Source organism: Oreochromis niloticus, linkage group LG10, assembly GCF_001858045.2.
Source record: "Oreochromis niloticus isolate F11D_XX linkage group LG10, O_niloticus_UMD_NMBU, whole genome shotgun sequence".
Classification (NCBI taxonomy): Eukaryota; Metazoa; Chordata; class Actinopteri; order Cichliformes; family Cichlidae; genus Oreochromis; species Oreochromis niloticus.
The window spans coordinates 16,092,385-16,119,474 of record NC_031975.2 but is presented as its reverse complement, the minus strand read 5'-3'; the positions used below and the strand labels follow the sequence as shown (position 1 = coordinate 16,119,474).

The window sequence follows — 27,090 nt, the reverse complement described above, 5'->3', positions numbered from 1 at the left end:
TTGAGAGGTCCAGTTCAGTGTTCTTGAATTAGCTGAGGTGAAGCGTAGCAGACAGCTTCCAGTTAATGGCACTTGTGTTTGAACCGTACAATGCACGACTTTCAGCCTTTATATAAAAATATACTCCCTGTTGTCTTGAAGGGGATTGAATCCACCCTTCGGAGCCACGCTCAAGTGGCCACTTTAGTTTTTGGCATTTCCGTGTTGCCACTTTGTCCACAGCCGCTACTTGGCAGCAATGCTATGTTCACCAGGTAGTTGGTTGCTGATGGCTCTTTGCTGCACAGCAGTTAGTGTACAGTTAGAGTAGCAGAGTTCAGGAAGATGCCTACTAATGATCAAAGGCCTGAACCCTGTGCTATGAAGTGACTTCCACATACCCAGGGTATCTTTCCATTATCTGGATTCAGTTGCATTCCTGAATTCCTAACATTGGTGATCAGGATAAGCAGTCACACAAAGCTCGTTATCAACTTGTTAAGTTAACCCAGGGTTTACCCTGCATATTCACATGAAAGGGTGGTCTTGACAGCATCTGATCAATCTAAAAAGGGTATTACACGTGTCATATGACTCTTCTTGTACAGAAAATGATCCCTATGAGTGCCACCTACTGTTGCCAAAAGAACCAGAGAGGAATGCTGCTGCAAATCGTTAACCTGGTAATTAAGCACAGAGATTGGTAAAATAAAGATTTTAATTCCAATTAATTATTTTATCACTGATTGCGCTCTCAGTTCTTCTGTTTATTTCTAAGGTCACAGCTGAAATTTTAAAGTGTCTATATAGTGTATCCAAGTGTATCCACATTAAAGCTTTCCTACAGATTAATCAAGAAGACATGGACATTGTTTCAGTTTGTTACAGATTAAAGTGAAATTCATTTGATTCAGTGAACAGGTATTCTTGCTGTTTCACAATCAGAATACTTTATTAATCCCAGAAGAAATCACAGTTGACCCAATACAGTAAGAACAGCAGCTAACAAGTTAAAGCACTAATATTAAATAATACAATATATTCCCAAATATTGCATAATAGCTCTAATATATAAATATTCCCATATTACAAAAAATTAAAATATAAAATAAAGCTAAAATTGACGTGCTCTTCTTATAATACTATCATACTCTTATTTTCTCTCTTTATAATACAGACCTCTGCACTACAAAGTAAGATTTGGTCTTATCCAGGCAAGTTCACAGTTAGCCCTGGGTTGTCAGTGCCACAAAGATGGTTACTTATGCTGCAAAAATAACCTTTAATGACATAAATTATTTGTGTTCCCCCAATGAACATCAGTACTGACTTTAGAGTCTTACAGTTAGTTTTATTTGTTAAATTAAAAGGTATCCAAAACAACAACAGAAAACAGAAAAAACAGTGAGAACCATACAAACTGGAAAGACAGATAAAAAAAAATTGACTGGGGCAGAGTGGAGACGCCTGGGAGACACAGCGGACACTAATCAGGGAAATCAAGACAGGGTAACAAAACTAAATAGAATACACACGGGAAAAGAAACTATCAAAATAAAACAGGAAATAAGTCATAAAACAGCCACCACACATACTTGACATTTGGATTCAGGAAACACAGAGAATGTAAAATAAACTGAAAACTCTAAACGTGAGCAGAATCCAGATAGCTATGTTCAAGCTAAGGCCTGAGAATAAAAACACAGAAACCAAGACCCCAAACAGGAATAATTACTGAAAGTACAAAACTGAAACTCAGGCACAAGAACCAGTAGCATAATATACCCCAGGGTATAGATATAAAACCAAAATTCCCTAGTAATTCTCTCAGATTCTCAGATTATTCTGTGTCTCACTGACAGAGCTGTGATATGTGATCAGTTTTTGGCATTAGACATTTTTACCAACTTTCTTTCCTGGCTTCAAATAGGCTAAACTTTATTAATATATCATCTCTTTCCCAGTGTGAATGACCAAAGAAGATAAAGCGCACACTTTTACATTACAGTGTTTCTCTTCTCACACACTCTGATGTGTTTTTCTTTCTATGTGATTAACCTTAACATTGATTAACATTGTCCTATCATACCGTTTCATCTTCCTTTGTAAAATCAGCCACTCTGTTGCCAGTACACTTACAGGTAATTGTGATTTGTCAGATGCTGCCAACGGCTCTCCTTCATGTGAACACACATGGGGAAACGCTGGGTTTACTTAGGGTACGTGAATCGAGATAACGGAATGACATCCTCTGTATGTTGAACTTGCTTCATAGCACAGGCCTCAGAGCTGTGCCACAGGTCATAATCAATCACCAAAAAACAACGAGCAGGTCAAGGCGTAAAAAGCTCCACAAGTGCTCAGAGCTGAGCAGAACTGAGATGGACGATAACTCTCTGTGAGCTTGTCACATCCTTTAACACACACAACACCATTTGATTTATTAATAATCTGAAAATATTAATAACAGCTGCTGTTATGTAAACATTCAGCCAGTCTTAGACAAACAGACTGACTAAATATAGCAAACGCGAAGAAGACACGGCGACTCGAGTTTCAGTCTGATTAGTCTAAATGTTTCACGTAATCATACACTTGTAGTTAATTGTAACAAACGCTTCAAACATTCAACTGTACTACTTGTGTATTTCTGTGTATATTTTGATGCATATTTTTATGTTCATCTTATGCAAACTTATGTGTTTACTGTGTGTGGTCTTGAAACCCTATTCCATTGCTGAGGGCTCCAGGAAGGAAGTTAGTCCTTGAGGATTTTCCAGGTAAAAAATGCTTATTTTAACACCTAAAAAACCCCTCACTATGTGTGTACACCCACTAATTGTCTTTAAAATGAGACAGACGGCAATAAGGAGGTCTTATCAGCATATAATCTGCACTGCAATGACCTGGGGAGTTTCCCTATAGTTCCCCCTCCCGGTCATGCCCCAGGTCCTTCTTCTCCCATGCCGCAGTCTGCACCCCACGGTCTTCTCCACTTAGCTTGCAAGCCCCCTCGTCTGTCTCCTCCTCTGTCTCCTTCGAGCCTGCTTTCCTCTTTTTCCCATCTGCATCGTCTCTCCCCTTTGGTCCACATGCCAAGACCCTCGCTTTGTGTCTCACCCCTCGGGTGGGCCACAGTAATAGCCATATCCTGTAGGTGATGCAGTCCCCAGAATAGGAGGTGGACAGTGTCAACAGACTTATCTTCACAGGCTGGACAAGTGAAGTTGTTGTTGTTGTTACTGGAGAGTGTGCGGATAGACACTCTGAATGAGCTCCTGACCCACTTTCCCCTCCTCCGGCCCCTTTTTCTGAGGGAGGTGACCGGAGTATAGCATTCCTCAATGACTGATGCAGAAACATCAAAGAATCATTTTCACTCAGGCTTTTTTTCTCTCTCGAAAATTTAACATCTTCAAGATTTTTGGTAAACAGATTTTACATCTCATTTGACTTTTTTGTCTTATTTGGGTTTAACTCTGTTCTCGTCTGAGTGCCACCATTGTCTGTCTGTCCCCACCACTTCTTTCCACTCATGCTGAGTGTTCACTGTCTGCTGTTGCTGGAAGCACCTGCCAATCACAGCATCGCTCTGATGTTTCAAAGTCAAAGGTCAAAACAGCAATATCAGTTCTGAATACTAAACACTGCAGCTTTTGCCAGTCATAAAAGCTAGCACTAAGAGAAAGGGCTACTTTTCTTTGAGGATGTTTCATGTTTTTTTTTATTTACCTCTGTGGAAACTTGTATGCTTAAATAGAAGCAACAGTGATGTGTACAGGATAGTGTTGTCTTATTCTTTTGGCTGCTCCCTGTAGGACTCTCCACAGCAGCTCATCTGCATCCATCCCTAGTTTCCTCTTCTGTCACACCAACCCTCTGCATGTCCTCCTTCACTACATCCAAATATTTTTCCTGTACTCTTCCTCTTTTCCTCCTGCCTGGCAGATCCATCTTCAACATCCTTTGCCTACTGTTTCCACTATTTCTTCCCTGCACATGTCTAAACCATCTAAAAAAGAACTAATTTCTAATCTCATCCTTAAACTCTGCCACCTCATCAGTGCCACCGTCTCCAAACCATACATCATATCAGGTCTCACTACCATCTAAACCTGCCCTTTCACTCTTGCTATCATTCTGTCTGCCTGCACTCTTTTCTTCACCTCTCTTTTGCAGTGTCTGTTGTGGGTGGTTAACCCCACGTATTTAAACTCATCCACCTTTCCTATCTACACCTCCTGCTCATTCACACACATGTATTCTGTCTTGCTTATACCGACTTTCATTCCTCTTGTTTCCTGCACTCACAGGTATATCCAGCTTGATTCTCTCCATCACATCAGCCAGCCCTCTTCCTACATTTAGTACCTACATTTAATGTCTCTACTCTCACCCTGACACTCTTCCCTTTCTGTCTCTCCTTTCTGTGTCTTCCGCCGGGAGTCACATAGTTTCCATTGAGAATGAATCTCAATCTTGATCAAAGATTTTACGCCTTGAGTGCCCTTCCTGACGCAACCCTTCTTATTTTTTCAGCCTTGTGACCAGTACTAAGAGTACCCTGGCTTGTGACCCGCCCTTTTCTGTGGCTGGGTTACTTGTACAGGGCAGTATTTTTATTTCATGTTAGGGTGCTAAAGGTAAAGTACACAACCAAGATTGAACACATTAACAGATGTGATCTGAATCCTAGAGAGTTAGCCTTCATAATACTTTCTGAGGATGTGAGCATATGGAATAACTGTGATTCACTGTAAGATGATTACGTGTGTGTGTCTGTGTGTGGGCGTGTAAGTGTGTGTGTGTGCTCTCATGGATAACTAAAACACATAGTATGAGGTAGGAATTTAGGTCGAGGTCACACAGTGCCATCTGTTCAATGGTTTCATTTAATCTGAAGGTTTTCCACTCAAGCGGGCTGCTGGTGCTCACTGCAGGTGACACGATGACAATTAAATTTACTGACTGAAATGAGTTTTTTTTGCCACACACAGATGAGGTAAGCCTTTGTAAGTGACACAGGGGGGAAAAATAAGGTTATATGCGTGCTCTTCAAGCTCAAACTGTTGGGTTGAGCTTTGCTGCTTGGCCTGAATGACTGAGTGTTGCTGAAAATAGAAGACAGGGACCGGGGAGAGAGTAGCAGGGATGAGGAAGAGAAAAATGAGCTCGTGCAGCAGGAGGAGAAATGGATAGAGGGTACATGTTAGCTGAGAGGACATGGAGCATTTAAGCAGAGTAGTTTGGTGAGATGGTTTTGTCACGGCCTTTGGTCATGTGATCTGATAAATCAATGATTAGACTGAACTCACTAACCCAGTCTCTGTGTGCAGCTATTGACTTTTTACAGTAATTTTATTGCGGTGAATGAGCGAAGCCTACGACAGGGATAAAATGTTTCTGGGAAAGAATGTGCAGGCCTTAGAAGATGACTATGTACATAAACATATGCATGGAAAAAAAGGCAGTGCATGTAATGGTCTTTGTGATCAGTACATGCACGGGCACTGGCTGCACGATCTTTGCAACCTTAAATGACCAGATAGGAAAAAAGCAGGAGAAACCTGATTTCTCTTCCTCTTCTTCCTCCTCCTCTTCTGCCCCTGGAAGACAGCAGCCTTCCCCAAACCACCCCTGTCCATTTTTTTTTGTAACCACTGCAAGATCTGATTGCTCCCCTGGTGGAGACGCCCATGCTCTGCTGTGTATTTGTTCAGAAATTCAGATACAGGGTCTGTCCAGAAAATATCAATTGTGCTGCTTTGATTGGCTGTTTGAGAGCTGGAATGTGTTGGGTTTGATGTTTTGATTGGCTGCTGCTGTGAGAGACGGTGATCCTGTGGTGCTCGTTCTCTCTGCCCAAAGCAGAGGTTGACCTCAGGGACCAGCTTAGCATCCACATATCACAGCCTTCGACATCACAGGGGTGAAACCCAAAACTGACTGACTGTGGATCAAACTCCCGGGAAGCAGTTTTCAGAGAAGTGCAGTCAGAGTCCAGTTTTTCACTCTCATTGTACTGATATATACAAACAACACAGAAGAACCTCATAAGTGTGTTATTATGTGGGTTTTTTGTAAACACAGTATGTAATTATTTCATGTTTCTTGGTTAATTATTATTAGTATTCTTACCTGTTATTATTAGTATTAGTATTATTACCTGCAGCACTCTGTAAAGTGACCCACGGCACACGCTTGCTGCTTTTCCGCTTCACCCAGCGTCTCTTTCATTTGTCAGCTGTGCTTTGTTGCAACATGTACACTAGACTTTTTTGTTTTGTGTGAATGGAAAGAGTTAATGTTTATGTTTTTGTGAACCAAATAGTGCTGCGGAATCTGGCTTTGCTTTACTCCAGATGCCTGCAGCTGGAAATAAGAACCTTGTTTGTGCTTTTCATGGCTCCCTTCAAGACATGTGTTACTTGTTTTAAAAGCACATACATGCTTCACTTCTGCACTGCCTTATTCCTCTTGCATGCTGTCATCATTATCATCATATATTTTATTTAATTCACAATTCCTCGGATGACACACAGGTGCACTGCCTCCACATAGCCTCCCAGCATTCTCAGCATCATTAGTACACACCTACATCATTTCTAGGGGGCTGCCTGGCATTCTTCCCCCTTCTCCTCTTTCATTTTTCTTTTTCTTTTTCTGTTTTGAGTATGTTTAAATGTAAAAGACAGATCGGCATTTGTCTTATCCTCTTTTCGATATCACTTGCTTGTTTGATTAAAGTAATGAAAACAGGAATTATAAAGCAAATGATTTAATCTTATCTCTGCATTCTCTCATCTTTAAGTAGTTCTGCCCCTCTTCTTTTTTTTTCCTCCCATGCAGATGTTTTCCCCTCCTTTATCCTTCCAGCTGTTCGGCTACAGGTTCATACTCCAGTCCAGAAGTGAAAGAATATGAATCAGTGGGGCACTCTGCAGCTAAACTGTCAACTTACTCTGTGTCATGTCGGGCAAAGCAGGGAAAGTTAGACCAAACTCCAGCCTCCATCACCTTCACCTTCACCGTCTTTGATGTGGAGCAATTTCAGCTGCACAAGTCACATTCTGGGTGGAATTATGTAGCCAAATATTTGCTCAGTGCTTCGACTAAGATGGTGAGCCGTGTCAGTAAAGCAGCATTTGGCAGCCAGATAACCTCAGGATTCTGATGACCGCTCAGGGTGTCTAGCGTGTTTCGACAAGCTGAACTGTTGAATCAGGTCTTTACTCACTGGATCCCTGCTGACCTGCAATTTAACACCACAAACAGGACATCCGATGGTGTCAGGCAGACGGCAACCGAGGAGCGTCCTGGTCGGTCTGATCGCTCAGTCTGGCATTCCTGGAATGACATGGGAATAACTCTGAAATTCTCACCTCTTAACCTGTCAGAGGGGTGAATGTGGCTCTGAAAGAGAGGCAGCTCACATGCTCGAGCACTTTCACTTTAGGCTGCTGGCAGCAGCAGTACGCAACTTTTTCTCAGTTAGTCAAGAAAAAGCCAGTTACTCAATCACCAGTTAGTGCAGTTACAGGTAAAGTTAGAAACTCCCTGAAGCAGAAAAACACATCTGTGAGTGCTTTATTGCAGTTTTTCTTTGTCTTGTACAAAACTGGCAGCTTGTATGGTGTTAAGATCACAGACGGACATTTTTAAAGCAGCCACATCATGATTCAGCATTTTAAATTTGAGAATTTGCTGATGCTTTCTATCTCTGACGCTGGTAATTGGAAACGTCTTGGAAACGTCACCTCGAGTTTTATAGATTGTCTTAGCTATTTGTCATAATTTCCAACAGAAATGGAGGACAAAAAAATAAGTTCCTGAGTACCAAAGCCCTCTCAGCTGCTCTCTAAGGTCAGACCTGTGACTAAATGAGCAGAAATGCTAAGAAGAGTCATTCCAGGAACCAAACTTAGGCTGCAGTTTGTCTCTAACCTGTGACGTAGCGCAGATTCAGTCCCAAAATATCAGGGGGGACGCCGCAGCCAGCAACAGAAAGACAATTTTTATTTTTCTGTTTTTACAATACCACAATTCTAAGCACAAACAGACTTCAATTATCCATATTCTCTACCCCTTTAACTTCCACTCACAAGTTAATGGTTAACACGAAGGAAAAGCTACTTTTTACCTGGAGAAGTCTTTCCACTGAGTTTGAGATTCCTGCTGAATTGATCAAGCAATTTCAATAATTATTTATGCAATTTAAGATGCAAATCACATCCTGCACTTTTACACTAATTAAATCATTTTTAAACTTTTAGATTCAGCACAGCATGCCGGTGTGTTTTTATTTTAGGCTCGTCGGCCCTGGCTGTGTTACCAGTAGCCTACTGGGATTGAAAGAGATCCTTGTTTGGGTGAGTGGGTGGGTTTGTGGCGTGGAGAACGTGTAGCCTAGGTTTGGTTCTTGTGTGTGTGTTTGTGTGTGTTTGAGAGAGAGCGAGTCCAACCCTTGTGGCGGGGGGCCGCCTCTCACATCTGGCTCGTCTTGTCAGAGTTCTCGCCTCACATGCAGAAGTTATGTTGTAACATTTCTGCATCTTCGCCCTACAGACGTGGACGAGTAGGGCAGAAATGCAGAATTTGTTAAATCAGTACATCATTTTTTAGAGGGGGTCAGGATCCTGCCGGTAGGACCTCATCCGCCTCCGCTGGTGCAGGAAGGTGACGCAGCGCTAGAGGAGCTGTATACCAGGTGTAGCAGTGACGACTATTGCGGCAGCCAGACGCAGAAGCCGGGGCGCACTGCCTCATCCCGGGCTGTTTGCATAGCGGAATAAAGGAGCTGAGGAATAAGCGTGCGGTTGACAAGAGCAGGGGTTTCGTTTTTTTAATAGTCGGGGGAATATGCGTCCGGCTGCACCGCAATGACAACCCAGCGAAAGTCTGCCAAGCTACAGCTGCGGCGGTCGATCAGCGAGCAGCTGCGGGACTCAACGTCCAAGGCTTGGGATCTGCTGTGGAGAAATGTCCGGGAGAGACGGTTAGCAGGTCAGAGAGCCAAATACAAATATGCGGGATGCAGCATGTCCTCACAGATCAACTCAACAGCCTCACTGTAACCACAGTAAGAATAATGACGTGCTAGGCTACATTAAACCACCACTTACTTTTTTTTTTCTTAAATCCTGGTTTGAAAATTCAGATTTTATTCCGATTTCTTTCTAAGTGGTTGAACATTTGCCTTATTTTTCCCTCACTCTTTGGTTGTATGATTTTACGCACCATCGTATTTATTCCTTTAGACCTTATAATATTGTTAGAAGACAGAAGTTTATCTTCAGCCTATGTGCTGCATATATAGCTGTGTGCCTGTAGCGTCACAGCAGCGCGCACCCTGGTATTTTGGGAAGGTCATTGTCAAATTTAGTCCTCAAAACAGCACCCAGGCATGTGCTGTGGACAGGAGTCCAAAGAAGGGGGGGGGGGGGGTCCAGATGCCAATCATTCACTATCTGTTGTTCTAGTCCGGACTCTGGTTTACTGTCACTTATTTTATTCTCGCTGTTTATTATTTCGGATTATCTCGTCCGGAGAAGGAGTGAAATATTCTCACAATGCAGCAGGTTTTTCCCTACCCCCCCCTTTTTTTTTGGAAGGGTCGCTGGGTTTGCTCTGTATTTACAGTGGCCTGGATGCGCAGAGTTTACCATCTCTCTCTCTCTCCCTCTCTAAACTGTGCGTCAGAGTGCTGCAGCTGTCCCCTCGGTTTAATGTAATTACCGAGATGTGCGCCTCTTAAGCAAATTAAACGATGAACATTCCCACATTCACGACAACACAAACCACCACAGACCAGGATGTCGGTCAAAGTCAGTGTGCCTATTCATGGTGTATTACAGTGCTTAGCAGTGATAGATTGCATGCACGGCCAGCAAAATGATGCTGGAGCACTGCTAAAGATTGTTATCAGCATTGCATGAAGGACAGCTACTACAGTGTTTGTTGCTTTAGTGAATCTTTGTGCACAATTAGTAAGAGAGTATCTGCCTAAGGAAGCATCAGAGAACACCTGCTGGCTGAGTAATCCTCTTTTTCCTTATTTCTAGCCCTTCCATCCTCCTTTCAGAGCCCCAAACCCACAGCCCCTCATCCAGCACCCCTCCTTCATCCTACTGCTGAACACATCAGCTCAAAGGCACACAGTTCATATCTGTCTGGATCCGATACGGGGATGGGGAATCCTTAAAAATGTGCACATCTGGCCTTACAGTTATGCTGGTATTCAGCAGTGCATTTTCCACCCTATGAATTAGTCAGGAAAGTGGAATATCTGGAGAATCCATGCTAGTCAAATGTTATGAATTTAAACCTGTTTTGTATTTTTGTTTGGGTTTTTTTGTTGTTGTTGTTGTTTCACAACAGAAAAGAAAAACTGTAAGTGATTTTCCAGACGAGGCTGATTTTATTCTGACGATGATAAAAGGCACAGGATTAAATTCACTGACATGTAGTCATGGCAAATAATGTGAGCATCTTTTAAAAAAAAAAGAAACCCTACACTGATTACCAGATGTAATTCAAAGATTGTGCATATTAAGCAAAAGTCAAGAAGCAGATGCAAAAAAGCAGAGAGTGTGTGTATCTTTGTGTGTGTGAGAGAGAACCGAGAGTACAGCATAACACCTGGATTTAGTTGTAATTCCACAGATTTTTGAGTTAGTAGTAAGTGTGGGTCTTCCTTTGAATGTGGCTTTTGCGAGCCTGAGTTTCTTTGCTGTGGGAGTTTATGTATTCGTGTGCGTGTCAGTTTGTTAGAAAACACCGATGCAGAAGAAAGAATTTACACAAACACACAGGACTGTGCAAAAGTCTTGAACCATCCTGCATTTTTTCATATTTTGCTTCCAGGAGTCAAACTTTGTTGTCATTTTAAATTGGTCGAGTAATAGTTCTCCAGATTTTCTGAAGGTCTTTTCAGTCCAGTCCTTGTACCTGACTATTAAACAAAAAAAAGACACACTACTTGTGTTTGTGTCTATACATAACAATTTAGCAAAGAACTGATTCACTTTCGTACTAGCTGCCTGTTGGAAAAATACATAATTTGTTCCCGTTTCTTTAGTTAATCTATGAAAAATACCAAAGATAACATAGTTTGATAGTAGTTATAGTTTCAACCAGTGTGATTCTAAATGATCCCAAACACCTTTGGGAAGATCTTTGCTGTAATCCTAAAGATTACAGGAGATGAACAGTATCTGAAAGTCGCGTCCTTAAGGAGTATGGAAAAAAAATCCTGACACATGACCTCAGAGATGGGTCTGACATGTCAGTTGATCCATCTACTGTTCAAGCCTCATCAGAAATGCTCTCAGTGGATGGGGGTGGTTGTCAAGAAGCCATTTTTAAAGGAGGGAAACAGAATAAAGGGTGAGTAATGCCAAATTACACAAGAACTGGACTAAAAATCGGTGGCAACAGGTCATATGGTATCTAAATTTCCATAAGTTTGAACTGTTTCAGGATGTCAGGAGGAGTATCTACGGTGATATGTAAAACACAGTTGAGGCTCTGTTGTGATTTGGAGCTGCGTTTTGGAGATGTGGTCAAAACTGATGGAATTACAAATACAGAAAAGCACCATCAGAGTTCGATTCACCGTGCAATACCATCTAAAATGTATCTGATCAGCAACAGCTCCACTTTCATCATGAAAATGATCCCAACTGAAGCAGTGTGGGATCATCTTTTTTTTAAAAAAAAAATCTACTTAAAGATATTACAAGAAAGCTTGTCTGACAGAGTTCAGATGCTGCTGAAGAACACAGGCAGTCGTGCCAAATCGCTCATCAGAGCTGTACAGACTCTGTTTTTGTCTTATATACTGTATTTGCATTTATGTTTGAGCATAAATCACTGTGCTTATTTCTTATTTTCCCAGGAAAATAGAATGAAATAAGGGGTGGCATGAGACACTTGCATAATACAGTATTTCACTAGAAAGTATTTTTTGAGAATACTGTTGCTTAATCCTGCGGCAAATTTGGCAAGTTGGCAACAATTAAGTGAACTAAATAATGACGCTCACTGCTGTGAGTATATGAGATGGTAGGCGTTCACGCCGCTGTGTTTGTATTTCCACATTTAATTAAAAAACCATATATACGGTATGTCCATTTGCACACGTATGCACCCATTTGCCATTTTCCTTGGAAAATACAATAAAATGAGGGGTAGCTCAAGACTTGTGCACGGCCCTGTGTGAAATCATCTTGAATCATCTCTTTCCTACTAGGATTTATTTTCACTTCTCTGTAAACTGGACGTGGTGCTCAGTTTGCCTCGTACTCAGGATGACCTTTGACTTCTGCGCTGAAAATACTCAGCCAGCTTTAAGTAAAACCCAGCTGCATTTTATCTGCCGCTGGATGGCTCAGGGCTTCCTGCTGTTTAAAGTCCATTTCTCTGTAATGGTCCTGACTGCTTTTTAGATCATCTCAAAGAGCTAATAGAGCCTTGGATATTTGGGCATGAAGCTCTTAGTTTTTGGTCTGTAGGTTGGAGGTGACCAAGCTTTGATGTTCAGAATCGTGAGTCTGCCCTGGCTGTGAAGGTCAGAGTGTTTACTTTAGTACTGTCCTTAAAAATGACTTTAAAACCTTATCAAAGGTCCAAAATAAGAACTCCAGCTTTCTTTCCTAATATTAACTCTTTTTCTTTCTTAATGCTCTTACACAAATAACTGATTTATGAGCATCTGGTGATCCCATTTATTTTGTAACAAAGATATCTTGCACTTAAAGGCTTCATAATGTTAACTGTAATAAGTGCTGCTACTGCTTTTTGATCAATATCTCATTTGCTTTAAGACCTAAATACATCCTCCAGGATGTGTCCAAGCGTGACTGTAAATGGGATAATGACACATCAGATGACTTAACAAAGAAATGGAAGTAATGTCATAAACACAGCTTGTTCAAGATCAATGAAACTAACAGACCAAAACAACATTTTCAGAGGTTAGACATAGTAGGAGCTCTTATATCAATAATGCTTTATATTTTAATGAGAAGAAGAGGTTTGGAATAATGCATAAATCAGCTGTCATGCTGACATAATTTCAACAATAATTTCAGGTCTCACAACAAGCAGGTTCTTCACATTTCCTCGTACTGTCCTTTTATGCCTTCTTGTGTCCTCCAGCTGCGTATTTAATCAAACTTTAGCTGTAGCTGATTTTTCAGGCTCATCTCTAGTCGATGTAGCTTCTGTCTTGTCGTGGCCTGCTGTAACTGGAAGCGATGAATATTATATTACTCACTGCTTACTACAGCCCTGCCCTTTGCCGCTTTGGTTGCACACATCTCCATTACTTAGCTCTCCATTACATTATTATGCCAGCCGTCTGTGCCAAAGATCACATGGGAAGTTTACTCAGTGCCCTGCTTAGTGTTTCAGATTTATTTTCTTTTGTTGGTTTATCTCGAGTGAAAACAGAGATAGTCCAAACTTCCACTTTTGCAGAGAAATTGTGCAGATCATGATTTTGATTTCCTCAAGAGGGCGGTGTAATCAAACCTAATCACAGATTTTGTGTTTCACAGTTTCACTTGTTTGACTGGGAGTAATTTGTTTAAAGGCATTTCTGGGATTTCGGACTCGTAACTTCCAGCTTTCTCACAGTATATGGCCTGCAGGCTAAAAAAAACTGTCCTGTAACTGCTGACCTGTAAGTGACTTTGCTATGGTGCTTTTTTCACACCCTCTCTTACCTCACCTGCCTGTTATTACCTCCCTAAAATAAATTCAGGTGACAGCTTGTGTCCTCGGGTCCTGGTAAACCATTATTCTGCAAATCTGGGTCAAACTATGGCTTCTCTTCTTCCACTCACTTCTTTCCACACATTTATCCCCTAGTTTCGTTACTCTGTGGCAACTTTCAGTCACATATTACAGACTTAAGCTTACTATATCTGCTACTAGGCAGATTTATTTAGATGTATTGGTTTGTGAAGGGAGGGCTAGCAGGGAAAGTGGGTGATGTATATCTGTCATGTGGTCTAAATGTGATGGTGTGGGTTTATTCTTCAATGGCATTGCAGTCCTACTCAGCATAAGCAGCAAACATCTTACTCCTACTTACATTCCTCTGCACCGTCTCACAAATCCACATGCTCTATTGTTCTGTTTGTTCCTTCCCATTTCGCACTGGGATATGGCTGCTGGCATTGTATATTTTTCCAGGCCTATCCCCTTCCCTGTCCTGATTACGTGTCCCCTCACAGATATGCCCACTAATGCCTGGGGCGCGTACCAAAATTGTTTCTTTGGCAGATCCTCAGGAAGCGGTGCAGCGTTCCCTGAGCGCTCGGGGCATTGGTTGCTGGTCATGTGACCAAAGGAAGGACCTTGTGAAAGTCGGTCTTCCTCCCATCTCAAACTCAGCTGAGCAGTCAGCCTGTGTTTGCCATCTGAGTCAGGTGGTGTGATGAAACCTGCATGTTTGTTAGACTGTGATGATTCGGAAGGAGGAGGCAGGAGGGAGAGGAGCTGATTTAGCTTCCAGTAAGGACATGTTAAAGGCAGGAATTTACAAGGAGTGCTCACTCAACAATCCACCACCCTGAGACTTGGAGTGTAGATTAAACGTTATGTTATGGAGACTGTAGACATCAGTATGGCCCTTATGGATGACGTGGAAGCTGCAGTGAGTACAGTCCACGGGGCTGCCTTAGTGCACTGTGAAGATGCAGACAGAGCAGATTCTACAAGGAATGAAGAGACAGCAAACGTAACAGAAACTGCCAAACATGCGAATGAGGACACGAGGAGTTTAACCGCTGCTGACAGTGTGGACAATACGAGGGATGAGAGCGCTGACAGCATGTGCACAGAGGACAGTGCAGACTGTGCTGATGTCACAAATAGTAGGAACATGGAAATCGGTGACAGTACAGACTGCGGGGATCACAGTTCCAAGGGCGCCAGTAATGACAGTGAGAGTGACTGTGAGAGCAGCGGTGAGTGTACCTGCCTGGAGGCCATGACGCCCGATGGGCAGGACTACTACCTGAGGCTGGGCGACACCCCTCGACGGCGCTCTGCTCTGCGCCTCTCGCGCATCATTGCCCGCAAGCAGCTTCTGCGGAGGCTGGCACAAGGTAGCTACGGAGAAAGTTTTGCCAAAGTTGAAATGTGCCTGTCAGACTTTTTTATGTTTTAATGCATTTGATTTAAATTCAATCTCATGTCTCAGTAAAACTTAAGCAGTCAATGCAGTTTTCAACGTATCTAGTTTTTCTCACGTGTACGTCCTTCTTAAAAAAAGGGGGTGAAAATAGGTTGATAGGTAAACTGAAAAACCTCTCATTAGATCTTTGAAGCCTACCAAGTGTAAATATCACTCATCACTTGTTCTGTCTGTTGAAAGAGAGAGGAAAGTGCTGGGTGCACATTTACACAAAGTGCTTTGATAAGTGTTCCAGCTGTTAAACAGGGGAAGGACGATTCTGATTGCAGGGCTTTAATGTTAGATTGCGTCTTCCCTGTTTGGAATTGGGCCTATTCCACAGCGGTTCCCACCTGATGCCTTAATTATGCTTCAGTGGGAAATCTATGAAAGAGTAACCACCTAAAGTGGTTCTCCCACTTCTAAATTCCAAGAAACATCTTCTAGTCAGACATGTGGAGCCACTTCCACTCCAAAGATGTCTTTCATAAATCTGAAAGAAGCCATAACAAATGCTTGAGGGCTGTAGTGTTCTTGTTTTTGTCTCTTCCCCCTACCCAACTGGTTACTTCCTGCACTTCCTATCACGTGACTCAAGCTTCCCAAGGAGTAAATATAACAGAGCAACACTGTCACCGCAAAGGCCGCCTGTGTTCATTGAAAAAGACGGCATGCTCTTTCTCTGTAAGGCTGCTTTGTTGGTGCTCTTGCAACACATCAGGCAGTTAGTGGTCAATTTTTTTTCTGCTCCAAAATGCCATGCCACATAATTAGGAGCAGAAGCGTGTTAAGTCTTGTGCTACGTGTTATCCCTGCTTGATGATGAATGGGTCTCAAAGATCCAGATGATGTATGAAGTAACTAAAAAAAACAGTGATATGCCGGAGGAGAGAGATGAACAGGAATGTAGACGGGGAAGCAAGTTTATGCCTGTGCTGGGTGATGGTATGACTTTATAACTTTCACTCATTCCTATTTTTGCACTCTTACATGCACATCGCTCTTCTCAGCCCCCACACAAACACACTGTCTCCTTCACCCACTTCTGTTGCATTCCACTCCTCAGCAGCTGGTCGAGTGTGAGGCAGCCTTTAAAACAACACAACTCAGTGACCTAAACAGCCGGTCACCGAAATCAGAGGCTTTTTAACAGCAGTGGTGCTTAATTCATGTCTCCAGGTACAATGAAGCTTCTTTGAGCTTCTTCCTTGCTCACAAGTTGTTACCACAGCAGGTAACCCCCTATATTTGATTACTCATTTTTATATTGGATGCCCTTCCTGACACAAAGGGATTTGTGTCTCCTCCTGTTCCCAAACCATTGGCTTTTCATGCATTAGGCAAATGTGCAAACTGCTGCACTGATTTATAAATGTGTATGGGTGACATACAGATGTGTTAAAGGCTTTCATAGTGGATCTAATCAGTGTCTTACGGCAGATTGCAACTCTCTGAGCCTGGTTCTGCTGGTGGTTTCTTCCTGTTAAAAGTAGGCTTTTCCTTCCCACTTTTGCTAAGTGCTTGTTCAAAAGGGGTCACTGGGTTTTCTCTGTATTATACTTTAAAATATAAGCTCCTGTTGTTGTGATTTGGCGCTATATAAATAAAAATGAATTTCATTGAATTGACTCAAATGGCTACACAGCAGTCACGTGACATTATTACCTAAATCTGTGAATTTGAATCTGATTTATGGACAGCCACTTAACTATTTGACTCACTGCTCCCGACTGTTGATTGAGTCCGTCTCTTTAGTTTAAGGCTTGAAATATGGTAATTGTGAGGCGCATGTATGTAATGCTAACATGATTTTTAATTCATAAAATCAGTGCAACTCCTGCATTTCTGCTCTGATGTTATCCTTCCTGTTTAAATTAACAGCCTAATCACTAAATAGCAAAGGGGCTAATATGTGACACTTAGCCCAGCACGATAATGGTTTACTTTTGATTTCTCTAAAAAAATGCTTTAGCACCCTCTGTTGGAGAAAAAATGGCATAACCAAACATACAGCTTGACCTTCACTTTTCTTCACTCATCCTATTAATCTAATCTGGTAACACTCAGTATTGCCCTGTGCCTTTATTAATTATGGTCAACTGCTTAATTACAGCAGTCCTTGCATTTGTGCCATATCGCATACATGCAGGGCTGTGTAAACTCTGCAGTCCTTCATGCGTGCATGCTACCACTGATTCTGTGTCACAGTATATTTCCAAAGCTTAGTATTTGTCACAGATGCACTTCATGAGATAGAACAGACATATTCCTCTTTAATGTCCCTTACTTCCTTCTTCATTTTCTTCACTGCCTTAAAAAAAAAACCTTTAAGAGTAAAGGACTAAGTGCTTTAGCGTATGTAGGAATATGGCAGCTTTCCAGGCATCCTGTGTGTGTGTGTGCATGTAGTCTGTGACTGCTCATAGTGTTCTCTGCTTCTGCTATTTGTCTCTGCTAATTGTCAGTGTGATTTAGACTAAAGGGACAGATCTTGTAAAAAAAATCTATTCAATTAAACTAAAAAAAAAAGCTCTCTTGTGGGGTTCACTTTAGCAAATATTCCATCTGAGTCCCACTGACATGCTCAGCCCAGGAACTTCCTGCTGCTGTTCTTAGCTCACATGCCACTTTGAACGCATGGGAAATTTAGAACAGGAAATGATGTAATCCAGGGGACTTTGGGGTCCTTGGGACCCAGTACGAGGCAGACATAACACAGATAAAAGGCTGCCAGAGAAGTCGGGGTTGCTGGTGTGGGATGAAAAGCAGGAAATGAAAGGTAGAGAAAAGAAAGGCAAAGTTTCATTAAAAAAAGCTGTGAGGAGATTTGGGTGTTTGAATTATATGCGTTACGTCAGATTGCTGGCACCCTTGTTATGTAAGAAATTACTTTACTTTAAATTACAGCCTCTTTGTCCCACACATGAACGCCATAACTCACACACCAACACCCAGTCGAGCGCGCTCGTACACATACCATCTGTCTGGCTGTTGTTGGCTTTCCGCCTGTTGTCGTATATTCTCCTCAGCACCAGTGCAGTGAGATATGCTGAAAGGCAGCATGGCGGGCAGCTCGGATTAGCTCCGTCTGACTGCGTGCACTGGGGTGTTTTGTGGCCTGCTAATAATATGTTTGTGTACTAATTAATCTCTTGATTAAATTCTGCACAGATGAATGGCAGTGCTTTGTTCCTGTGCTGAGAGCAGCTTTGTCGTTGCACATGCACAAACATAGCAATGATGTATGCCATTGTGTGTGTGTTTCCATTTTAGGCTTCTCAACTTTTTTCTTTTGACATTGGCTGCTTTTTCACTCATTTTCGGTCCAGTGCTTGTACCTGACCATTTTCAGAGGCACATTTTGTGTTAACTTGTGAATCATTCAAGCATAAAACGACACCTAACTCAAGGAACGAGCCAGTGTTGTGTCTACACATAACAGAAAACTTAGCAAAGAACCCATTTTAAATGTTATGCTTAGGCACCTTGTTACTAGCATCCTGTCAGAAAAACACAGAATTTGTTCTCACTTCTTTAGTTAAAGCAAAGACCTGACACCGACCCGCGAGATGCATCTGACCCGTCAGTTGATCCATCTACTGTTCACTGAAGCCTCATCAGAAATGATCTCAGTGAAAGGGTGGCTGTCAAGAAACCATACTTAAAGAAGATCATCAAGCCAGATCACCATCCTCACATTCAAATGGTGCAATCTCTTTGTGGTGCATATATTTTGTAACCTGTGCATGCATGCATTTTAGTGTTTAAAATCTCAACATACACTAAGCAGACAGCTGGTGTGGTATGGCTTCCTCCTTGTGGTGTTCCCACAGGGTCCGTCCATCTCAGCTGCCACTCCCCACCCCAGCTGTCTGTCTCACCCTTGTTGCATTCTCTGACTCACTGGAGGCAACATCTGGACTCTTCTAAATGTCTAGTGTGTCTAATGCATGTGTGTACGTACACATTTGTTGCTCAGAGTGTGTGTAGGGTTGTGCTATAAACCCAGAGACGGAAGGTTCGAGCGTCCTTGCTAACCAGCCAGTAGGTCCAGCTGACATGTGAAGCTGGCATCTACCACTTGTCAGGCTGCGACCTCGGGGTCTGGCAGATGCAAACGTCAACTGAAATTATTTCTTCATGGAATTTATGGGGCAACATCACTGCTGGTAATGACAATCATGATGTGACGCGAAGATGTGCAGTTGACGGGAATAAGCATGAGTAGATTTAGTGGAAGAAGCAAACGGGGCGGCTGGATAATGGAAAGCATGCAAGGGAGGTGTTTTTGTTGAGAGGATTCAGAGGAGGATATGGTAGGAAAGGTTGATAGGAATAAGGATGTAGAAAGAGTGCAGTGAGGGCAAAAGTAAGTAAATAAGTTTAGATGAGCACATAAAAATCTGAGGAATTAGTAAGAAATTAAAGCATGACAAGAAGAGCAGAGTTCAATTCAGCCTAAAGCAGAAAGTCTGTAAAAATAGAGAGATATTGTATGTAGATCCTAACTAAGATGAAAGTGCGAGAGAGGAGGTTGAGGAGAAAATTAGAGGGAAGAGAAAACCTGCATGGGGCAGGCTGGAAGAGGGAGGCAGAGTTGTAAACACACGGGCTGGAAAGGCAGCGGGGAAGAAGGCACAGAATCAATGCCACTTGACGGAAAGCTCTATAGCAGCGAATGGACGTGCAACGGGATGGAGAGGAAACGTCAGTCTGAGCAAAGGACAAAGGCATAGAAGCATGTCATCACCTACACCATGAGAGCTCCCAGTAAGTTTTCACGTTTCTCTTGAAAGCCTCTCTCCCGTGAAATGCTTTTCTCTGGGATCTCTCGGTCTCTGCAGTCTATTTTTTCAGAGAACTGGAAATATTTTTACCCCGAGCGCTGCTTCATATGTGACTTAGAGAGAGGAGTTATGCTGAGAATGCTGGAAGAGGGTTGTAATTGCTGGATTGTGGTAATGGGATCATTTCCTCTGGCCATTCTCATCTCTGAGGGTGAAGTCTGAGATTTTTTTTATTTCCCTGCTGAACTTTGTCCTCTGTGTTTCTGCGGTGACTTTCTCAGGCAGTGCCAGCACCTCTGTGAGAGTGAATGAGTGTGGCTTTGACAGAGATATCAGATAAGAGCCATGAAAGTAAAATGATGAAGTTACAATCGCTCTTATTTGACCTTTAATACTTATCATTTAACCTTTTATTTTGTCATGTAAATGCCTTCCCATTCCTTCACTTCCTTATTATTTATGATTTTTTATTTTTCCTAGCATATCTCAGTGTGTATTTTAAGTCATATTGCACTTAAAACACATGATTGCTGTCACCAGATTATTAAGATGTCTTTGTCAGCACAAAGAGGCGCTGCAGAGCGGTTTAATAAGTGTCTGCTCATAAAGTGAGCGTACTGTACACACACATACCCACACACTTGTGCATTTCAGGGCTGCCAGTTTAGAGGTGTGTGCAGTACATAGGCTTGTGGAAAAAAGTAGTAAAACAAATGCCTGTAAAATGTCTCAAGGTGTTGGCGGCACCGTGCTGCGCCTGAGAGACCTGTTTTATTCTTTATACATTTATACTGGTGTATCTGATTGGATATTTCTCTCTGTAGTACATATGTAATGTTAGACAATGTAAACTGCTTCCTTTGTCCACTCAAAATAATGTGCATCCTTCTCTGGCAAATTTCCAGCTTTTCCAGTCTCATCATTCCTCTTAATTCCCAGAGGGAAGTCTCGTTTTCTGAGATGTTCCTCCTCTGTTTCCGTAACACGCTCAGAGACGGACCATGGAAAATGAGTCACTGCGAGTCTGTCTTTTAATTTGATTTATCATGTTTTTCAATTTATTAATTAAGACTTTCAAAATGTCGACCTTGTTCGGCTGCGATTCTCAGAAGGGAAATCATTTAGGGACTTTCCTCCATAAAAATTGGTTGTGGTGATATATAATGCAAACTAGAAGCTGTAAATTTGTAAAAATACATCGCACTAAAAATATAGTTGAACAGTAGAGATCCTACATGATAAAATCAAATCAAAAACATACATATGTTGATGTTTGCGCTCAACATGCCTCTACTGCTTTCTTTGCTTTTCAGAGATTGAGGCTAAGGAGGCTTGTGACTGGCTTCGAGCAGCGGGATTTCCACAGTACGCCCAGCTGTATGAAGGTATCACGCACACAGAGGAGCCAAAGTCCAGCTTTTACCCAGCTGCCTTGTTTCACACAAGGACCTCCTCTTTCAAATCTCTCCTTTTGTTTATTCTCTGCGTTCTATGTCCTTTCTCTGTTTTATTTTTCCACCATCTGTGCTTCTCTCTCTCTTTCTGCCATCTCTCCATCCTTGCATCCTCGTCTTCTGGGCCACTGCGTTCTATTTCCAGGCTTTAGTTCCTGTCTGGAGGGAGGGGTCATGGGAAAGGCCTTGTTATCACTGCTGGGACTCTCATAGCTTCTACTTCTGTCTTCTTTCTCCCACCTTTCTCCTTGTACCCTGCCTCACCCACCACTTTTCTTACAGTCATCTACCCATCAAAGGAATTCATTCATTCTTTCTTTCTTTCTTTCTTTCTTTCTTTCTTTCTTTCTTTCTTTCTTTCTTTCTTTCTTTCTTTCTTTCTTTCTTTCTTTCTTTTCCCTTCCCAATAGCGATTATTCATGTGATGATCATTGGATCTTTTATACGTTTCAAACATAAACAGGAAATGGCCTAATCTAAGAAGTAGCTCTTAAAGCACAACAGTCCATCTTTAGCAGCACACACATACACACACATACACACACACACACACACACACACACATGCACACGCACAGCTTCTCTGAGAAATCTTGAGAGCTTCAGTAATGTTGGGTTGTGGATGCCGGGCTCTGGGACTCTGTGGCTGCTCCCCAGGCACACATGAAGCCTGCAGCCTGCAACCACACACTGAGAATCACCAAAATAAAAAAAAGCTTGAGTCATTTTAGCCTTAGCGCTCTGTGGGATTTGAGCTATTTTGAGATTTGAAAGCGTGTGTGTATGTGTGTGCATTCAGAAAACTTCAGATGCAGATGAGGAGTGTTAACAGTGGCAGCAGCAGACTTCTTTAACAGTTAACTCAAAGAGGAATATGCAGACTCGTGTTATCTGTTAGTCATTAACTAAAAAACTCATTTTCTCTGTCTCTTTCATCCAGATTCCCAGTTTCCGCTTGACATTTCGTCTGTTAAAAGGGACCACGACTTCTTGGACCGGGATCTGGTGGAGCCTCTGTGTCGGTAAGGACGCCGGCACGGCGACGCATTTCAGTGTTTACACTTATGCCCCCATCCGTACACACTTAAGACCAGAAAAATTCTACCTTCCTTTTCCTGCTCAGTTCTCTGGCTTGTCCTGCGGCCTCATGCTAACTGCTACTCATTAGATGTCTGACCCCCCTCTCCTTAATGAACTCCCCATCCACGTCTCCCACCCATATACTTTGAAGCTTTGATCTGGTCACTTCCCCTCCCCTCTGTCGAACTCTGATCTCCCATTCAAAGAGGAGAGACCCTCGGGGGGAAAAGCAGGGGGTGAGGAATGGGTGAGAGTAGTGGGGAAGGAGTGAGGGGATGCTCGTACTTCCCAACACTTCCCAACTTTACAACTTAGCTTTACATGGTTGCACCAGCTTATCCTGCTCCTTATCTGCTTCTTTTCTCTCTCCTGCTTACCCCCCATCTCCCCAGTGTCTATGGCAGAGGAGGGTGTGGTAATTATAACGTTAGCGACTCCTGACAGCTATACCGTGAGAGAACACACATCAGATCCCCTGAAAGTGTCTCAAGAGCTATAAAACACGCTCATAATGTGTTGTTTAAATGTTAAATTATATAGTCATTTTCACAATGACACAAGTTGTGCAGAGCAATTCTTGTCTGGCCATTTGTATGAGAGGACAGAGAGGTTTACAGTGAACAAAGGAGGATTTCCTACTGTGTTGTTAGAGGGCTGAAATCCTTTCAAATGACAGAGGCCATGAGCCCTGAAACGTGTTTTTGACAATCCCGTCTTAAAGGCACGGACGCAGACACCACCCCGCTAAAGAGCCACTCATCACATCCTAAATGCCGAAGGTGGAGACAGTGGAAGCTTTCCTCAGGGTGAAGGGAGAAAAGTGAAGGGGAGGAGCTGGCTGTGTTCGGGACTGAAAATCAATTTCAGGGGAGCGATGCCAGCAGAGAAAAGTAGAAGAAGAGAAGGAGAAAATCAGCGTGGAACATGTGTGTAGACAGACTACAACGAAGATAGTGTCGGAGAAGAAGTTTAAAGCAGGCGGTGAAGAAGCATATCTGAAAGTGACTAATAGACCCAGCAGGGATGTGAGAAGGTGGTAGTGAAAGGCGAGAAAAGAGACTGAAAGGGAGCGGCGTTAGAGTGCAGATGGAAACAGACACACAACAGACAAATTGCATCCAGTGCAGCAGCTTTAGATGCAGCATGTGACTGTGCGCTTGTCTGTTGCAGGCGTCTGAATACTCTGAACAAGTGCGCCTCCATGAAACTGGACGTCAGTCAACCCAAGAAGAAAGTAAGTCAAAATTTTTTCCAATGAATTACAACAACGAGTTTTTGCAGCTTGATTGTTGTTCCTCAGTTTCTATACACAGCTACAGTACTTGCTTGCCTGAAAATTATGGTGTGGTGTACTGTCAGTCACCATGATGAAATGTATTTTGATTCATACTGTAAAATTGTTAGCTTGTTCAACAATGGATCCCAAATCTTTCAATAAATTTAAGCTATTTTTATTTTCTAGTATCCTAAACTTAAGACAGTAGAAGCTCATACTTCCTTTTCCCTTCCACAGGGTGATGACTCCGATGAAGATGATCCATTGGCTATCAGTAAACGGTGGACGTTCGAGTGGAGCAGCCGACGCTGGTCTCGCCTACAAGACTTCCTGTCTGACAGCACCAATGAAAGCAGCCCGACAGGTCAGGGGGAGGGTCTGCACAGCACAGTGAGCAGCGAGAGCGTGCTGACAGACCTGAGTGAGCAGGAGATCACGGAAATCTCCTCGCTACACAGCGAGGACTCCGCCTCTGCCATGCCCGACTCTATATCGATGGCCTCCCTCTCTGCTTCCTATCAACCGCCACGGGAGCTTCCACACTACAACTCCCTGCCAATCAAAAGCAGCCGCCATGGGCAAGGGAGGCGGAATAAAGCCAAAGAGTTTTTGCGGCGAATGGAAATAATGCGTACTTGGGGTCCATCGACGAGGCGCAAGGGCTCAAACCGCAGGCCGCCGCTGGTCATCAGCGGGCCGGTGTTACAGGGGGAGGAACCTCAGGCGCTGCAGATACTCCAGTGTACGCCTATCAGCCAATTAGAGCAGAGCCCTAAACACAACCACCAAACTGATGGTGACATTTCCCAAGACTGTCTTAGCAAGGATTGTAAAGACCAGGTCACAGTGAGTGTAAGCCCCAGCAACGAGACTGTGGAGCTCACCGTGAAGGAGCCTGTGTGCATAAAGCCCCGCACTGCCAGCAAGAGAAGCAGCATGTATCTGGAGGATATGGTGTTGCCTTCTCAGGGTAAAAGGACCGAAGGTCAGAGCCAGTTTGGCAGAAACCAGTTTCACTCATATGAAAACCTCCTCATTCACATCCCCAAAGACCATAAACCAGGCACCTTTCCAAAAGCCCTCTCCATAGAAAGCCTGGTGCCTTCCCCTGGTGACAGAAGCAATGACCCTCAAGTACATGCCCAAACTTCTCCCCGTGACAATGGCCTGGGTGAACCCTGGTCTGGGAAACCTTTGTCTAAACCCTGTCCTGGAGCTCCACGGGGCAGCAGAGTGAGTGTTTATGACAACGTGCCAGGCTCCCATTTGTATGCCAGCACAGGAGACCTGCTGGACTTGGAGAAAGAGGACAATCTGTTCCCTCACCTGGATGACATTATCCAGCATGTCAGCGGTCTGCAGCAAATTGTGAACCACTGGAGCCGTAGCGTGCTGCCCGAAGGGGAGACGGGGGAGGGGGAGGAGGAAGGGGAGGGCCAGACCACTCCCAGCGAAGGTGAGAGAGACGGGGTCTCCTTAAATGACACAGATTCAACAGGGACCAGCCGGGAGAGGAGAGACTCTGGAGTTGGGGCCTCCCTCACAAGACCACGGTGAGCAGCCCTTCAGGTTTTTAAAGGATAATTATGGTTTTATTACTACTTGAGTTGTGTTTTTATAGTTTTGGCTCTACATTTTATTGATTACATTAACAGTGTAATCACTACCATCATGGCTGAGATCTTGAAGCACGCCAAAGTACTCATGATGTATGTAAGCAAGCGTTTATTTGGAGGAAAAACCAAGAGAGCACAACCAAAGTGTTAATGAAGCAGTGCACATTGAAAAGGGTGGTGATCCTGGGTTAAATTGTGTTTATATTTACAGCTTGTTGTTCACTTTCATTGGTGGTATAGATTCTAAATGATAAACCATAAAAAAGGGTCAGTTACAGCTTGTATGTTTCACCTTGTCTTGCCTGCGTAAGAGTAAATAGCTAATAGATAAAGATCAGTCTTAACTGCTGCCTAGCAACACCTCTGTCAAGTATCCAGTACTGGAAAATTGGTGCGATGCCCTTTGTGTTGTCCAAATATGCCTCTCTGGACATGTACTATAAATGTTGGGAGTCCAAATATATTGCATGGTTCCTCTGAAGTTAAAATCGGGCTCCAGCAGCCTGTGCTTGATGAATCAAGTGGGTGCCTTTCAAAGCTGAAGTCTTCTCACTTTGTCCTCCACCTAAACAGTTGTTCAGCTGCAGTGGAGGGATAGAAGTATGCAGACATAGAATACTAAACAGACGTAAGACGTCCTACAGATTTATCCATGCTGACATTTTTGTGAACAGTTCTTATTAGGTTCATTACAAAAGTAATATATGCTTCTCCTACTATCTGCTGGAGAATCATAAGAGCCCCTGATGGTTGAATGGTTGATTTTTAATCGAGGATCTCTTTAACATTGAACAAGTTGGGTAATGTTTCTACTGGCTGCCTTCAGCAAATCAAATCTGTCTAACCTGAAGTTTTGTTTTAAACCAGTACAATTATATTCTTCCATAAACGCTAGTTCCACAAAACTATAATAACAAGACTCAAAATAAACTAGACTCATATTTACAGTGACTGAATCACAGTGTCTGATTGTTTGCTGGTATTTTCTTCCCATCCCAGTCTACGATGGCCCAGTTTCAGAACTTCAGATCACCTCAACCAGCCGGCATCTTCTCTGCAGATCAGCAGCCAATCAGCGGGCCAGCTCAGCCTGCTGCAAAAGTTTTCCCTGCTCCGCCTCACCGCCATCATGGAGAAATACTCGATGTCCAACAAACACGGCTGGACGTGGTGGGCGTGCATTACAATCACTGCAAAAAATGTTTTTCTTTTCTTCTCTGCCAGAATGTCATTCATTAATTCTAAAACTAGAAAGTCACAGCCTGTCAAACATACATGCAAAGTATCTCAAACTATTTTATACATTTCTTTATCAAACCTCTTTCTTCATCTCCCCGTCTTTTTTCCTCAAATATAAAAAACATAAACAACCTTTTTTGTTTTTCCTTATGTGGTCCAGCTTAGCAAGGTACAGTATGTTCTATATGTGTGACACTTTTTGCAGTGGTTATTTTTACTGCTTCCATTAACTCTGCAGAAGAGCTGAAACAGCAGGACCATATGGCCAACCATCAACTTCATTTTTTTAAAAACATGCATGCAGTTGGGCTCGTGCATGCCGCAGTGTTTGAACAAACTGGCTTTAGGTTGTCGCCCCCACACACCTCTATCAGTTGATTATGCTCTCCAAACGCAAGCTTTGACTTGTTTACGGTGACCTTTGTTTACTCCTGTCAGCCAGCATTTAAATAAAGAGAAGATAATCAAAGTATGCA

The 27,090-nt window shown here is 42.8% G+C and overlaps 1 protein-coding gene across 7 annotated transcripts in view; it reads left to right on the top strand.

The window, feature by feature from the left end:
• The window catches only part of stard13a (StAR related lipid transfer domain containing 13a), a 51,318-nt gene that overhangs the window by 18,465 nt on the left and 5,763 nt on the right, over positions 1-27,090 (top strand). For 3 of the 7 annotated variants that reach the window (XM_005463248.4, XM_019364008.2, XM_005463250.4), the window contains 5 exons: positions 21,264-21,335; positions 22,344-22,425; positions 23,654-23,717; positions 23,997-25,312; positions 26,375-26,545. In XM_005463248.4, the coding sequence (XP_005463305.1) occupies positions 21,264-21,335; positions 22,344-22,425; positions 23,654-23,717; positions 23,997-25,312; positions 26,375-26,545 (1,705 nt within the window). The other 4 variants (XM_005463251.4, XM_025910811.1, XM_005463249.4 and 1 more) reach the window with 4 other exon arrangements.